The 16,366-nt window shown below is 40.0% G+C and overlaps 1 protein-coding gene across 1 annotated transcript in view; it reads left to right on the top strand.

Moving 5' to 3' along the window:
- The window catches only part of LOC137502148 (chymotrypsin-2-like), a 38,479-nt gene extending 36,970 nt beyond the window's left edge, over nucleotides 1-1,509 (top strand). The window contains exon 7 of the mRNA XM_068229133.1: nucleotides 1,245-1,509. Within this exon, the coding sequence (XP_068085234.1) occupies nucleotides 1,245-1,412 (168 nt within the window). The 3' untranslated portion in view covers nucleotides 1,413-1,509. The remainder of the gene's footprint in view (nucleotides 1-1,244) is intronic.
- The last annotated feature ends 14,857 nt before the right edge of the window (nucleotides 1,510-16,366 follow it).

The raw sequence follows: 16,366 nt of genomic DNA, 5'->3' as shown, positions 1-16,366 counted from the left end.
TAGCTGACACTTAAGGCAAAGGATGTAAACCTATATATCAAGTGTCTCTCTTCGTAGACTTATCTACGGATCGAATGCACGCAAAAACAATATGGCTGATAGCCTACTTAGGGCACGGCAGCAAGAAATATGTATCCCTAAAATAAGGTGATAGACGATCACAAACTCTCTAGATAACACTAACGCACACTAAACACTTAATGCAGTTTTAAAAATACTGCCTAGAAACCACAAACGGAGCGTAGTTCTAACATATAGATGGAGATCAGACGCACAGAAACTACACTTGATCTTAAGTCATATTTCGTCCACATGCATTGCAGTAGTTGAATAATATCGACTGCATTTCAGACCAGAAAGATGTGACTCCTTAAAAGGAGTACCATATGAGGTCATGGGTACGTTCCATGTGCCTTTTTTATATGTTTCCTTACGTTTTTCCACAAATTTTCTAGGGTGGCAATAGTGCCTTTTGACAGACACATCTCACTTATTCTTTATCATGCATTTCACAACAGGTATACTGGGCATCACAGGAGCCTCCTGTGTGGACGCAGATACACTATCGCGTCCAGGGAATGCTCTACAACTCAGTGGACGTTTCCACTTAAGCAAAATCACAGGAGAGCGATACTGAACTCTATTATTTTATAAATGATGACTCCTCCTTACAAATATTACAAATCGGAACTGGTATCACCTTGTTCAGTAATAGCTGAAACAGACCGAACATATAAACTCACTATGGTTTACCATAACCGGAGGCTCAATTGTAATAGTTAGAGCCCGAAACTTAGGCAAAATACCTTTTATATTTGGGTGTTTATATCGAAGTGTCAAATAGATAAACATTTTTCCGTATGTTTGGGAACCGTAGGGCCAGCTTTTATTTGATCATTTTTCTCTATTTTAGCTTACGGTGCCTATTTGATAGTTGATGTGCATTAAGTGACTTAAGCCATATTTATTATTTTAGGACCCATTTTTTTCATTGTAAATGCCTATTTTAATTATTTTACCGACTATTTCTTTAAGTTTAAGTGATTATTTACCTGCCATTTTTAGCCAAAATAAATGCCTGAACTTCTGGGCTCTAGTAATAGTACATTATGGAGAGAAGGGATCATTTGTACGTATTTGTTACAAATAACTAGTACGGCTATTTCTTTAAATGTCGAAATGAGAAATGTTTAATGTACCTTGCTCCCTTACCATTTCTGTAACATTCTTTTTTTCTTCCTCAGGGCGATTCCGGTGGACCTGTCTTCATGGACGGACTGCAGGTTGGAATTGTGAGCTTTTCAGGATTATTCGGAAGCTATTTCACTCGTAATTTTACTGTAGCGTTCAACACTCGTGTTTCAGGCTACAGAGACTGGATTGATGCGAAGATAAGATCTGATATATCTTAGACACATTTTCACAATACAATCATTATACCTGAATTAGGAATACCATTCAAGTACTGTAATGTGCCTTGGTTGAAAATAATAATATGAGCATCTGTCATTCTCGTTTTTCCTGTTGTAACGGTCTGCTCCTAGTCCCTACAATGCTAAATTCCACAGCTCTACCCATGTCCTATGTTATGAAATTTCGGATTTAGCTATTGCAACTGTTTGTTATTCACTACTGTCAGTAGGGTACCTCGGTATCGGTAGACGGGAAATAAATAACTGTGAGAACTTCTCTCCTTGAACCTTCCTTCCTATCAGTTAAGGAAATAAGCAACAGCAAAAATTACGAAAAAATGACTGCTCTGATGAAATCGTAATTCAGGTAAGGCCGGAAACCGATAATATATGAGTAATTTTGTTTGAAATTGTAAACCATATGTTTCTAAAATACGATATTAAAGCATCAAATTAAAGCCACAAATATGAAAAACACGGGGTAATTTTCGCTAATTAATAGGCGATGTGGAACATTAACGGCACTAAGATTTGTAAATGACATAATGCGCGCGCTCGTACCTCATATGAGAGGCAGTTTATCGGTCAAGAAACCGATGCTACTGAGGGTATCGTCAAGATGACCACGTGGTACTTCGGTACTTACAGGCAATCTAATTGCGCAACAGTCGCCTTGGCAGGCTAAGGCTAGAATGGTAGGACGGCCTTAAATTTTAATGTAGTAATATTTATTTATTTATTTATTTATTTATTTATTTATTTATTTTATTATTTATTTATTTATTTATTTATTTATTTATTTATTTATTTATTTATTTATTTATTTATTTATTTATTTATTTATTTATTTAGTTATTTATGCAAGCTTGCGGACGAAGTCTGCGCGGGCCTATTTAAGCCCCGGGCCCGTCTGCATTGCAGACTTTGCAGGCCCTAATATTAAGCATCTGAAACCACTAAGTATTCAGGTGACGTTTCGTCGATATGACATTACTGTACTTTTAATAATTTAATTGACTTTGTTGTAATAACATTTGGTGATCCTCCATGTACAATGAACACTCACAGCACACATACAAATAAATGAATTGTCACTGCAAAGTACTTATAAAAACTAAATCGTTCACATTCAACAATTAGGCTACATAAAACCACACTGAATCTCTTTTCCGAGAAGAGAGGGGGAGAAGATTTTACTGTACGATGCCTGGAAAGCACGACGCTTTCACAAAGAGCGCTTAACGGGCCCAGTTTCTGATGAATACAGATCCTTCTATGGTATGCATCAATAACGGTTTAATGCCTCATCAGTACGTCGAAATGACGCTGGGAAACCGTATCAATGGAGAGCTATAGAGTCGAGGTTTGTATGAGTTTCAACAAGATGACAGGTATAAAGTCAACATTCCGCCCCCTCTGTTGGAAGTGGACACATTGCATGTGAAATTCTTCTTATATGCAATGTTGTCTCCTAGTGGATGATGGATGTGTAGACCTGTTAGATTAACAGGGACACACTGATTGATTAAATAAATTACATACCTTCAAGATCCTAGATAAACATTTTCTAATAATTTACGAGTTGTTGAACGTGAAGTACATGCAGAGAGCATAGTGGTTATCAAAGTCAAGGTAGTGATTGAGTGGAGATGGAATTCTGTGGGGGCGGAGCTGAATAAAAAAGTTATATAGATAAATGAACAAGGACAGGTGGAGTTCGTTTCTCGAAAAAGCGCGGGTTAGTGGGTAGCAGTCAAGCCTCAATGGGCAACAGAACCGAACGGAACCGAAGTTCAATTCCTGATAGGAGGGATTTTAGAGCTGTCTGTTGTCGCTGATGATTTACGTAAGGAATGATATACTGCAAGCCTAGGTCGCATCTCTCCTGTTGTACTCATATATGAAAATGAAAACCTACAACCTGTTTTCCAGTCTTTGACCAGGTCAGGGGTGAAATGAATGAATCAGCTATAGGCTGTGTTTACGATGGGGTCGTTACTCCCAAAGTGATTTAAATTGTTGAGTGATAGATGCTATGAAATGAGAATGGAAAGTGTTGCTGGAATGAAAGATGACAGGGAAAACCGGAGTACCCGGAGAAAAACCTGTCCCACCTACGCTTTGCCAAGCACAAATCTCACATGGAGTGACCGGAATTTGAACCACGGTATCCAGCGGTGAGAGGCCGACGCGCTGCCGTCTGAGCCACGTAGGCTCTGTACTCATGTCAATGGCCCGAATTTATATGTAGTATCAAAGTGCCCAATATGAAAATAAAAATGTAGTATATATAAGTGGAATATGGAATTAAATGTGTAACATCCACAAAATCTATATATTAAAAGAGTTTATTAAAAACAGATTTGGCAAATCCGGACGTCCGTTCTACTGGACCGATTTGGTACATTTTTGTGTTATTCTCTCCGAAATTACCTGCCGGTGAATTATGAGACATTGAGAGGTCTCTAAGTTCAGCCGGCTTTGAGTAATCATAAAATAAAATCATTAAATGATCACTCCAATAATTTCAGGTGAAAGCTTACCCTAACCCGCAAATCATTGTACTCAGCAGGTTGCTAAGCGACTAACACTTTCATTAATATTCTGATATATGATTTTCAGCCTTAGTAATGTCATTGCATGCAGCCATGTTTGATTATTACCTGTCAAGCCAGAGAGAATACACTTCCTCTGATCACGGAATAATACTATTCCCTGCTAGAAACTCTTTGATTCCCCAACCTTTCCCAGCTTCCTAATATATTCAACAGATGGAAGAGCTTTCCTAATAACTTACATACTGCTAAGAGAAAAAAGTCTACGTACAAAGAGACCCTAGACATTAGCCATTATCTGGGAACACCTATCGGAAGATAACGTAGCTGCACTAGAAAGAGTGAAGGCTACGTATCTTGAAGTTCTCTGCGTGGCAGAAGATGCTCCTTCGTGACTAACCTATGAGCTCACAAGACAACCGTTCTATAAAGAAAAACTGCGATTTAAAATGTCATTGCCTTCTACGACACAATACGAAGCTTTGCATCAAGAACTGCAGGATAAAAAAGCGAATATATGGATAGATTTTTACCAAACAGACGGCATGATGGCGTCAGAATGGATGAATTCTGACTACGAACTGCGGCATATCATAACACTCTTATTAAATGTTCATAAAACCATTGAGAAGGGCAGGCCAAACAATATGACTACGACAGGAACATCAAGACGAGTTATCTGACCTATTTACAACAAATCCTGTGGAGGAGCGCGGGTTCTCTAGTATGTAATTAAATACGTAATATTCATAAAATGTATAACAGCATTAGCCTCCTGCATTAAATTCACAAGAAATATTCATACATTCCTTTTGATTTATCGTAATGACATGAAAAAAAAATCTTAAACACCACCAGATTGTTGTTGCTTGAATAATTTACAGTCTACTCTTTTATAATGTTGACAGTACTAAATAATGAAATCAAAATACTTTAAATATTTAAAGAATGTTATGCATTATAAATCCCAGAGTATACTACACAATATATTGCTGTGCCGAGATTCCTGTTGCCCTCATGCCTCAAAAATGAAAGAAAAAAAATTAATGTAGAATTTGTCTTTAAACACCAATGATCTTGCAAACATATAAAGAGTTTGAATAAGATTTCGTTTCAAAACTGCATGGAGTTTGTTAGAAACTCTGACCATTATTATTATTATTATTATTATTATTATTATTATTATTATTATGTTCATAAAACCATTGAGAAGGGCAGGCCAAACAATATGACTACGACAGGAACATCAATAATAATAATAATAATAATAATAATAATAATAATAATAATGGCGTGTGGCCTCCGAAGAGGCCTAGTTCAGGTCTTTCGAGTTGACGCCGTACACAGACATCTGTATCTTCGTCCTTCCCATAGCTGATGACAGCACAGTTTTCCTCACCTGACTTACTTTTGTCGCCGCTACTTTGGCTGCCCATCAGACCTTCGTCAGCGTTCTAACAGACGGCTTCTTTCATTCCAGCTCGTTCTTGTCATTTTGCGCTATAACCACATTTATCTTGTTTCAAGCTGGCCAGTGTCCTGTTTTACTAATGCACAGTGTTCACTTCCATAAAGCAATGTACTTCACAAAAATTGATGGTCTGGTGCAGAGTACGTGTCGGCCTTCAATGGCCACGTCTGCTCCGTAAATCTGTGAGGATGGTGCCCTACTTATAATGAATGCCAATGCTGCACGGTGAACACACCCAACCCCCGAGCCATCGGATTTAACCAATGAAGGTTAAAATCCCCGACCCGGCCGGGAATCTAACGCGGGAGCGCGTGGTCCAAAGGCCAGCACGCTAACCATTTAGCCATGGGGTCGGACAACTTGACCAATAAGAAAAAGGCACCTACCATCCCAGATTCTGAGAAAGAATTAGTGCTGTTTTATGCAGTTGAGACAACCGGATCTACTGCATTTCACAGACAGAAGGTTAGAAATCCCAATTTTAAAGGAATTTTAAAGCCAGCTTTAGGAATTGAAACATGCTTTATACAAGGGTGCCCATACACGGGGGCAAGGTGGGGCCACGACCCCCTGCTAGCTCTCAGAGAAAGGCAAACATCTAATGTAGTTAGGTGTTTTCCTTTCAAGAAAATGATTTAAAAGTCAGCATTACGTAGAAGTGGTAGTACCATCTTCCACCAACAGGCAAGGTATACCGTGGGTTATTCTACTGCAGAATACAAGTCGCCATTTATCTTCCAAAATATTAAAAATACTACGTACCCCTAGGTCTAGGCCCCTTTCAATCTGTAATATGGACGTCCATGGCTCTATATGAGAAACAATTCGCAAATTATTTTACTATAGACTGAAAATTTAAACGAGTTGACAGAATGTTTTTTTTTTGTAATAATTGCCTAGATGTGTACAAAAATGTTACATTATTCATATAATATGTATAACTATGTAAAAATATGTGAAATAAAACACAGATATAACCATATCAGAACCAGAATTTGCTGACGTTTTTCATATTCAGTTGTCTGCAATGAGGAATGGAATATGTAACTGTACAAGAATCCGGGCCGTACTCTCATTCGGCTTTCCTTGAACTTCTCTGTGAGAGAAGTTAATGTAGAAGAGCCTCCTAAACTCATTACGGATCTTATTAAGCCGATTACCACCACTTACCCACCTTAACAGTTTCATTTCATTTACATGAAATTTACAGTCAGCTTGACTAACTGACTGATGACTTCGTTATCGTGCTGGCCCCGTGGTCTAGCCGTAGCGAATCTGCCTCTTACTGAAAGGTGGTGGGTTCAATTCTCGCGTTGGATCTGAGGAGCTAGTTGAGGTCCACTCTGCCGAGATCAGAAAAATTGAGGAGCCGTCTGATGCTCAGTAGGCCGAGGCCCCTCAGGGATGTTGTGCCATGCCTTCATTCTTCTCCTTATTATTATTCTTCAGGGGATATTCGTATAGAATGTGCAAAGTTATATAACTCCCCAGTTAATTTCTGCCAATATTCAGCCATGCTCTTTGGACTTAGGACGCAGCACTAATCCCATCTATCGGAGATGAGTGACAGCAGAAGACAAAATTCATATCACAGCAGTGGCAAATATCATGTTATTGTTTATCAGTTGTATGATCTTTCGATATTGTACGCCTCCACATTTAGTTTTCATCCGACTCTGGGATATTAGAACACCTAAGGTAAAGGCAATCCTTCCTTCTTTCATGATTCTCTCTTGTCTAGCTCTTCAAGCGATCGTTCCCTTATGGTTTTTATCAATTTTTATTAACATCTCCATGATTTTCCTTGCCAATTCGGACCGATGACCAAACGGTTTTACACCTCAGTCCAATCACGACAAAAGCCATCGCCAGTTAACTCGATTGATCAGTACTTCCCTGTTATAATGCTCGTCTTTTATATGGACTATGTAACACAAGTCTAAATTCTTGAATTCTATTATAATAATCGGTATGGTTAAACTGTATAAGGCATAAATGATTGGAATTGCATTCTCTATAATTTTTGTTACGTAATACTTTCCGATAGGACCAGTAACCTAGCTAGACTATTCAAAAAATTAATTTTAGGCACCTTCACCTAAACGACCATTTCATCCACCGTGAATAGAAGTTATTTATAGCCTAGACTGTAGTACCATATTCCTAGACTTATTCATGAAGAGCCCAGGGGAAAAGGGGGAATGTCCATTTTGGATCATTTATCAGGAAATGGTTTTAAAAGTTTAAAATATAATTCAGAAGCTATTTAAGAACAGTACCTCATATTTATTCTGTGTATGAACTATAAAATACTGAACTATGGTGAAAAGTTGCAAGGACAATACTTTCTTGTTAGAAGAACAATACCGAGCTCGATAGCTGCAGTCGCTTAAGTGCGGCCAGTATCCAGTATTCGGGAGATAGTGGGTTCGAACCCCACTGTCGGCAGCCCTGAAGACGGTTTTCCGTGGTTTCCCATTTTCACACCAGGCAAATGCTGGGGCTGTACCTTAATTAAGGCCACGGACGCTTCCTTCATATTCCTAGGCCTTTCCTCTCCCATCATCGCCATAAGACCTTTCTGTGTCGGTGCGACGTAGAACAAATAGCAAAAAAAAGAAGAAGAACAATAGTTGGAAAACTCACTTAACATTTCACTCTAAAGGGTAAACGGGAGGGGTCTTTGACCAGACCAACAATGAATAAACGGGGATCACTGTACTTGAAAATATAAAACTCACAAAGTGCCAACTATAAAACATGACCTATTATTACATAAAAATTATTGCAAAACAAATCACATCTCAACATTACTTCAGAAATCACAAAATTATCTACTTTATACAACAGTTTTCACAGAAATAAACAATGGTTCTCTTTTCGAATGCCTCATTTCATAAAGATTCACTTTCTTGGCAATTCTGCGTAGAACTCCTGGGATTCAGCTCCACACAAAACCTTTAAAACTTGCAGATCTCGCCACTTCTCTTGTGTCATCGGCAAATCACCTAAAATGTAACAAACAATGCAAATACGTGTCTGAAGGTCATATCAACTTACAGGGTAAAGTAAAGTAATATCCGAACCATTGTATGTTCTGTCAGGTTACAGGAATTCTCCCTCTGATAGTTGTGCATTCATAAGGTGCTTATTTCGAGGGGGCCCTATCACAGAAGAGTACCAGGGACCATTGTAAGTGTCCCTATGAAATATCATTCGTGGATGGTTCTCCTCTATTCGCAACTCCCTGATGGGCCTTGATTGAAAAGGGCACTTCTTCAGGCAAAATGATTCTGTGTACATGGCTCAATCTCGGACCATCGAATAGTCAACTTCATTAACTCAAAATGGTGTTGGTTTTGATCGTGCACTCCTGGTTATGTTGTTCCAGTCTTCAGGCATTTCAGTTCGTGATTTTCAATTTATTAGTCCCATGTTTTTGTTAATTCCAGGTAGGAATAACCCCGAATCGGAAATGTGACACGAACAGATCTGAACCTCTTTTCAAACATCATGTGATGGCGATACCTGATCAAGATGTAATTCTTGTTTTGGCCATTGCTCGAGTCAGAAAACAAATCAAGGTGAAAATAGTGGTCCAAAAGGGATACTACTTCGTTAGCACCTTTTCTAGCTGTAACTTCTGTGTACGTGTAGAAAACTGACTTAGAACCCGAGAACCGGTGAATTTTGAATAAGTAGAATGAAAACTGGCGCTTGTAGTACAATGTGTTAGATGAGATGTTCGGCAGAGGAAGATTCCTCCGGTAGTCCATCTCTAAGCTCTCGACTACTTCCGACTTCCTGCTTCGGATTTTGGATTTGCGTTTTCAAATGTCAGTGCTTTTAAAAAGGTGTACTTTCTTCTCGACTTCTAAACATTTCACTTTCCTTTCAATTTGGGCCTACCTGTCCACCTGTTCCACTGACAGGTTGTTGAATTTTGCACTTAATGCTTTTAATTTTACTTCATACTCGTCGCATTTACTACATGTGTCCGATCTAGGGCAGCCAAACGATGTATTAAACTCAGCAGAAAATATAGTTCTATAGGTTCCGTAACTTACCCGATTCTCACTGAACATCTCACAATTATTTCATTTTATGGTAAGATTATCAGGAAGGTAAACTATAAATGTTTTCTCAGCTGAGTAGTGGCTTTGTGGGCCCTTGAAGGACTTGATATGCTCGCAAATTCTATCACGAATGTCCGCTCGAAGCTTATGTAGTCGATTTCTGTGTTTCCCCCTGCCATCCTTAGGTGTTAACCCATAAATTTTCAAAGAGCGTTGAACAGTTTGCAATCTTTTTCTTATTCCGTGAGTGGATAAAAAGGGTTTCTGACATACCAAAACATCAGCAACGTTTGCATCATCGTCAGTTCTCCTTATTCTGCAGCATCGTAGCTTTGTGCTTCATCCTCATTCTTCCTGCTCTTTCGTCGTGTTATCCACTGGACTGTAATCAGGCCCGCCAGGTGTATTCCAGTCACCCAACGCATTAAAAATCACCAATAATACTCTGTATGTCACAAGTTTGTAACTTACTGAAACACTTCTTTTTGCAGCTGCATTCCTCACCAGTTTCATAACTCTGAGCTCTTAATTTCTTTGAAGCATCATTGACACGTCCATACTTCTTTCTCTTCCTGGGTTTATCACACACTCAGTTACTTTGTCACACACCATTTCGATTCAACAGTCAGCCAATAACTGAGTATTGCTACCGTAAGAGATTGTTGAAGACAATGCTCTATTAACAATCGGCAGAGGATTTACAATGAAAACTTGTTTCCCTCCAAACTAAGCACAAGGAACAAAGTGAGTGTAATCCGTGACCCCCTTCTTTCATTGTTCACAATGGACTTGCCCACTTTATTTCCCCCTGTCCAAGGAATCTCCTTCTAGCAATTGCAAGAAAACTATGAGCCTTCTTCCCCTGTGTCATAGCGAGCACGAAACTACTCAGCGTCTAGTATGTTATGGAATCAAAATGTGACAATCGACAAAAATTGGACATTCCCCCTTATTCTCCTGGGGTCTTCATATCGATTTTGATTAAATTCTGTTCAGCCATGTTCTCGTAGTTCGACATTGATATGGACTTAGCAAAGAAAAAAAAAACCTGACAAAAATCGAAATCCATGAATATCTGTTATCATAGTCGGTACGGTAAAAATGTATAAGACAAATGATCGGAATTTTAATTCTATATAACGTTGGTTATGCAGTATTTATCGATAGGACCACTAATAACATTGAACTAAATTTTAGATCTTCCCCTTTATTACTATTTACCCCCACGGTACTTAACGCCCTTGAAAGAGCCTTGGCCTGCCCAGCGACCGCTGCTCAGCCCGAAGGCCTGCAGATTACGTGGGTCGTGTGGTCAGCACGATGCAACCCCTGGGCCGTTATTCTGGGCTTTCGAGACCGGGGCCGCCATCTCACCGTCAGATAGCTCCTCAATTCTAATCACGTAGGCTGAGTGGACCTCGAACCAGCCCTCAGGTCGAGAGAAAATTACTGACCTGGCCGGAAATCAAACCCTACAACACGGGGCCGCCATATTACTATTTCACTCAGCGTAAATAAAATTATCTATAGTCTAGATTGTAGTGCCTCCTTCCCTGACTTTACATAGTGATTTTCATTAAATTCCCTCCAGCCGTTTTCTCGTGATGCCCATACATACATACATACATACATACATACAGAGCTGACGGAAAATTAAGAAGTGCATATCCTTGTTAGTAGCGTCCGTGATTAAGACGGCAGCGCGCCGGCCTCTTACCGCTGGGTTACGTGGTTCAAATCCCGGTCACTCCATGTGAGATTTGTGCTGGACAAAGCGGAGGCGGGACAGGTTTTCCTCCGAGTACTCCGGTTTCCCTGTCATCTTTCATTCAGGCAACGCTCACCAATATCATTTCATTTCATCTGTCAGCCATTAATCATTGCCCCAGAGGAGAGCGACAGGCTTCGACAGCCAGCAAAATTCCTCTTCTCGCCGCTAGATGGGGGCTTCATTCATTCCGGTCAAATGACTGGAAACAGGCTGTGGATTTTCATTTTCATTTTTTTCATATCCTTATTACTGCCGACACGACTAATACAGAAATAACATTTCTTTAAAATTCTGAGCAATGTACAGACAAAATTATTAGTATTATTATTATTATTATTATTATTATTATTATTATTATTATTCAGGTGCATTTTTGGCAGTCTAACAATGTAATCTATGCAGCACGGCAGATTTAGCGTCATTCTTGTAGATTTTGCCTTCGTTTCTTATTGATCTTTTGGAGCTGAAGACAAACATGACAGGGATCACCGTTATTTTTAACCCGGCAATGAAAGCACAAGACTAGGAAGGTGGCCAGTGAGTAAGAAATCCTTCCGGCATTTTATAAGGCAACACAGACGCTAAAAAACCGACATAGGACCAAGCGGAATGCCAGGAGGAAAAAAAATCAAAGGAATTAACGCCACACTCACAGAAAGCAATCTAAATAAACAATATCACTAAGTAGCGAACAGAGCAAAGTTCTGTTGAAGAATCTGAAACATTGACCTGAAGAATTCCAGCAGCATTCCAAGCTGGCGCCAGTTGTCTCGTGCTATGCGCGATGCTCATTGGAAACAGTTCACAGTGAATGACAACCTGACGAAAAGCGAATCACCTTGTTTTTATCTACTTATATCACCAAGACGTGATCAGAATAAGTCGATGAGAACATGGGCTTGAGCTGATCTACTCCGACATCATGTTCCAAATCTGAGCTCTCATCTGGTCCTTGTTCAAAATAACGAATATTCTTCCTTCAAGAAGTATATTTTCCAGTTTCTCTTTATAGCCGCGGAAGCGTATAGTTCCAGCGTGACCTGATAACAGCCTGTCATCGTAAATTCATGGTTCATAATAATAATAACAATAATAATAATAATCGCATTAAAGCTATTTCGTTTGGATATTGCTAGCCTGGTCGGCATAAAACTACAAGAATAAGAGCCGAGAGTATTCGTCGCACTGACCTTGCTTCACCTCGTAATCTGCAGGGCTTCTGCTGGCTGAGCAGCGGTTGCTTGGTAGGCCAAGACCTATCGGAGCTGTAAGGCCATGGTTTTTCTTTATTGCTAGCCTGGAGCAGTCCTTTTATGGCAGTCCCTCTGACAAAGGTTGTCGGCGTTTGCCTTGTATAAATGTTTGTGTGGTGCATGAGTTTTAGTGATGTGACGAGTCGAATATTTCAACTCGTTTAACTTGAGTCAAACATGTATTCGAGTCAACTCGAGTGACTTTCTGTTGTTCAACTCGAGTGACTTTCTGTTGTAACTCGAGTAAAGAAATCGCCGCATGTCCAGATGAATCATGGCCTACTGGGATAAGACCTGACTTGCTAACGCGCTCCCGAGTTAGAGACACGAACTCGCCCGAATCCTCCCGGGTGAGATCGAATGCTTTCTGTTCAATGACTTATCGATTTTTAATAAATGTCAGGACGGGAACTGAAGTTCATCTATAGAGTATTCATTCAATTATAAAAATAATAGTTGTTTACTTTTGCATCCTATCTCATTCACAAGACATAGCGATGGTTGCCAGTACGAGTTGGCAGAGTTTCCGAACACGATTTACTTGACTTGAAGTATTCAACTCGTCATTTGCTACATGAGGGCAAAGTTAAGAAATGTCCCGAATAGCCCCGAGTTCGGCCGAGTGCTTTCTGTTCTTTGATCGGTTCCTAACCCAAGCAAGAAACCAGTAACAGCATTAACTTTATTTTTAAAAATTATTAATATTTTCCTTAGCCTTAGTGAAATGTGTTACAGAATTAGTTTCTTTACAGAGGGTTGAGACTATTATTATTTGGTTTATGTTTGAGAAGAACTCACTATTTGTGGTTTCTTATTTATTAATGCTTTCTTCAGCTGCCAGCCAGTGTTAAGTTAACAAGTATGTGATTTTTGGCAGAGAATACATTACTTTACTATTACTAATACAATTGTCTTCGTTTTCATGCCTCAAATGTGCAACTCGCACAGTCATAACATAGATTAGAATAACTTCTGCGCACACAGAAAGCACTCGGTTTCCCTCACTCGCCTCTTTTACGAGACATAACGATGGTCTCGGCGTCTCGTCTCGCTCCCGCTGCCCGACTCGTCATTTCGAGTTTCCTTACTCGCTTCTTTCACGAGATATTCCGATTGTCTTGCTCTCCCTGCCCTACCCGGTCAACTTGTCAACTCGAGTCCAAACTCTAGTTGGTATTGTTTCCGAATGCGAGTGACTAGAGTTGAAGTATTCGACTCGTCACATCGCTAAACTTTGGAACAGCGCAAATATTGCGTCACCAATCCTAAGAATTTAGCTCTCTAAAATTAAAATCCAGACGCTGCCAGGAATCAAAGCGGAGACCGCATAAACCGAAGACCAAGACGTGACCACTTAGCCATGAATTCCGACGTGATGATGATGATGATGATGATGGATTACTTACTGAATAGTACCAGAACATGTTGCTTTTGTCGTTGTTTGGGTCATCGGTCCACAGACTGATCTAATGCAGCTCGCCATGCCACCTGCCACTATACTGATCTTTTCATTTCTGTGTAACTACTGCCTCCTACACCTACTCTGATCTGCTCGTCATATTCATGCCTTGGTCTACTATTACCGTTCTTACCTTCTACACTTCCCTAAAAAACTAACTGAACAAGTTTCTTCTTCTTATTTTCCTTCTTCTGGTCTAATTTAGCCAAATCATTCTCCTCTCAGCAATCATATTCACTACTTCTTCATTCGTGATCCGACATTGCTTTTTACATCGAGTTCTTAGCTGTAATTCTTATATTTTACAGTTTTGATTATTATTACTCGTATTTCGTTTCTGATTAATAATGCTTTCTTAAATTCAAAGGAATAGCCTATCGGAACTTCATTCAGAGTTCACTGGTTTTCCCACTACCCATTTGCTTATTAAAAATATATTAGTTGATGAAAGGATTAAATTGTATTTTTTTTGTTCAGCGATCACATGATCACATTTAATACAAATTTCACTTCATAAAGTGTAAAATTTGATTAATGCTTTGGAATTTGTTACGGCGCTGAATGGACCTCTCTTAAGGTAATAAAACACAGTTCCTTCATGGCTGAAATCCCAGAGGCGACGGATGTTTTATGTATTTCTTCAGAATTTAGCTATTGTACTCATTTCATAATTATAACACTACATCCTATTTACAATACGAGTACAAGGGAATGAGGAAAAACAAAGCCAATAATTACAAGCCAGTCAGCTTCACGTTTGTTGTTTGTAAGCTGTGGCAAAGCATTCATTCTGATTAGTATTTAGACACGTTTGCGAAATTACTAACTGGTTTGACAGAATGAATTTCGGGTGTAGGAAACGTTATTCCAGTAAGACTCAACTTTTAGCATTCAAGGAAGATATTTTTTTTTTTTTTTTTGCTTTACATCGCACCGACACAGATAGGTCTTATGGAGACGATGTGACAGGAACGGCCTAGGAATGGGTAGGAAGCGGCCGTGGCTTTGCCTGGTCTGAAAATGGGAAATCACGGAAACCCATCGTCAGGGCTGCCGGCAGTGGGATTCGAACGCACTATCTCACGTACAGCTCACAGCTGCGCACACCTAACCGCACGGCCAAATCGTCCGGTATTCCAGGAAGATAGAGCAGATATTTTATATTCAGGAGGTCGCATAGACAATCAGTATTGACCTATCCAATGCTTTTTATAGAGTAGCTACTCACGAAAATGATGGCTATTGAACTGGACAAAAGAGTAGTTGCGCGGGTGGCTAAATTTCTAGAAGACAGAACTGAGAGAATTAGGTTAGGTGAAGTGTTATCTGATCCCGTAGTTATTAAGAGAGGGGTCTCGCAGGACGGTATTATTCGCCCTTTATGTCTTCTTATATAATTAATAAGGCTATTTCCGAATTATGTTATACTGTACAGAGTAGTAAATGAGTTGAAGGATTTTGATTGACTGTAGGGGAGCCTAGACAATGTTGTGAGGTGGATCACGGATAATGCTATGATGGTAAATGGGATAAAACTCAAGTTGTAACTTTTACCAAGATAAAAAGTTCTCTCAGTTTTAATTATTGTATTGAAGGGGGTGATAGTACTTCATGGAGAACACCGTAAGTACCCAGGTGTTATCACACAGAATGAGGACGAAGCACGGAATGGTTCCATGGCTCAAGCCCAATGGGACGGACCTTTTGATTGACGAGTACCAAGCGTGTTTCAGGAAATGTCGATCGTGTGCTGAACAGATATGGAATCTGAAAACCATATTAAAGACCCGCAGATTCAACAAAACGATCGTCACCATCGTCGACTTTAAAAATTCATACGAGTATGTGTTCGACAGGCCGGCCCCGTGGTGTAGGGGTAGCGTGCCTGCCTCTTACCCGGAGGCCCCGGGTTCGATTCCCGGCCAGGTCAGGAATTTTTACCTGGACCTGAGGGCTGGTTCGAGGTCCACTTAGCCTACGTGATTAGAATTGAGGAGCTATCTGACGGTGAGATGGCGGCTCCGGTCTAGAAAGCCAAGAATAACGGCCGAGAGGTTTCGTCGTGCTGACCACACGACACCTCGTAATCTGCAGGCCTTCGGGCTGAGCAGCGGTCGCTTGGTAGGCCAAGGCCCTTCAAGGGCTGTAGTGCCATGGGGTTTGGTTTGGTTTGGTTTTTTATGTGTTCGACACGCTAGAGGAGTTCAGAGTGGACTGGAAGAGAAGAGAAATGATCTGTGCGACCGTCACGAATACGATGTATTCAGTAGGATTATTTTGGTCAGTCTCCGAGCACCGAGTGAGTTGGCCGTGTGGTTACTGTCGCGCAGCTGTGAGCCTGCATGCGAGAGATAGTGGATTCGAACCCT

Source organism: Anabrus simplex, chromosome 9, assembly GCF_040414725.1.
Source record: "Anabrus simplex isolate iqAnaSimp1 chromosome 9, ASM4041472v1, whole genome shotgun sequence".
Lineage (NCBI taxonomy): Eukaryota > Metazoa > Arthropoda > Insecta > Orthoptera > Tettigoniidae > Anabrus > Anabrus simplex.
Note: the sequence above shows the minus strand (reverse complement) of the source record. Positions and strands in the feature narration are given on the sequence as shown.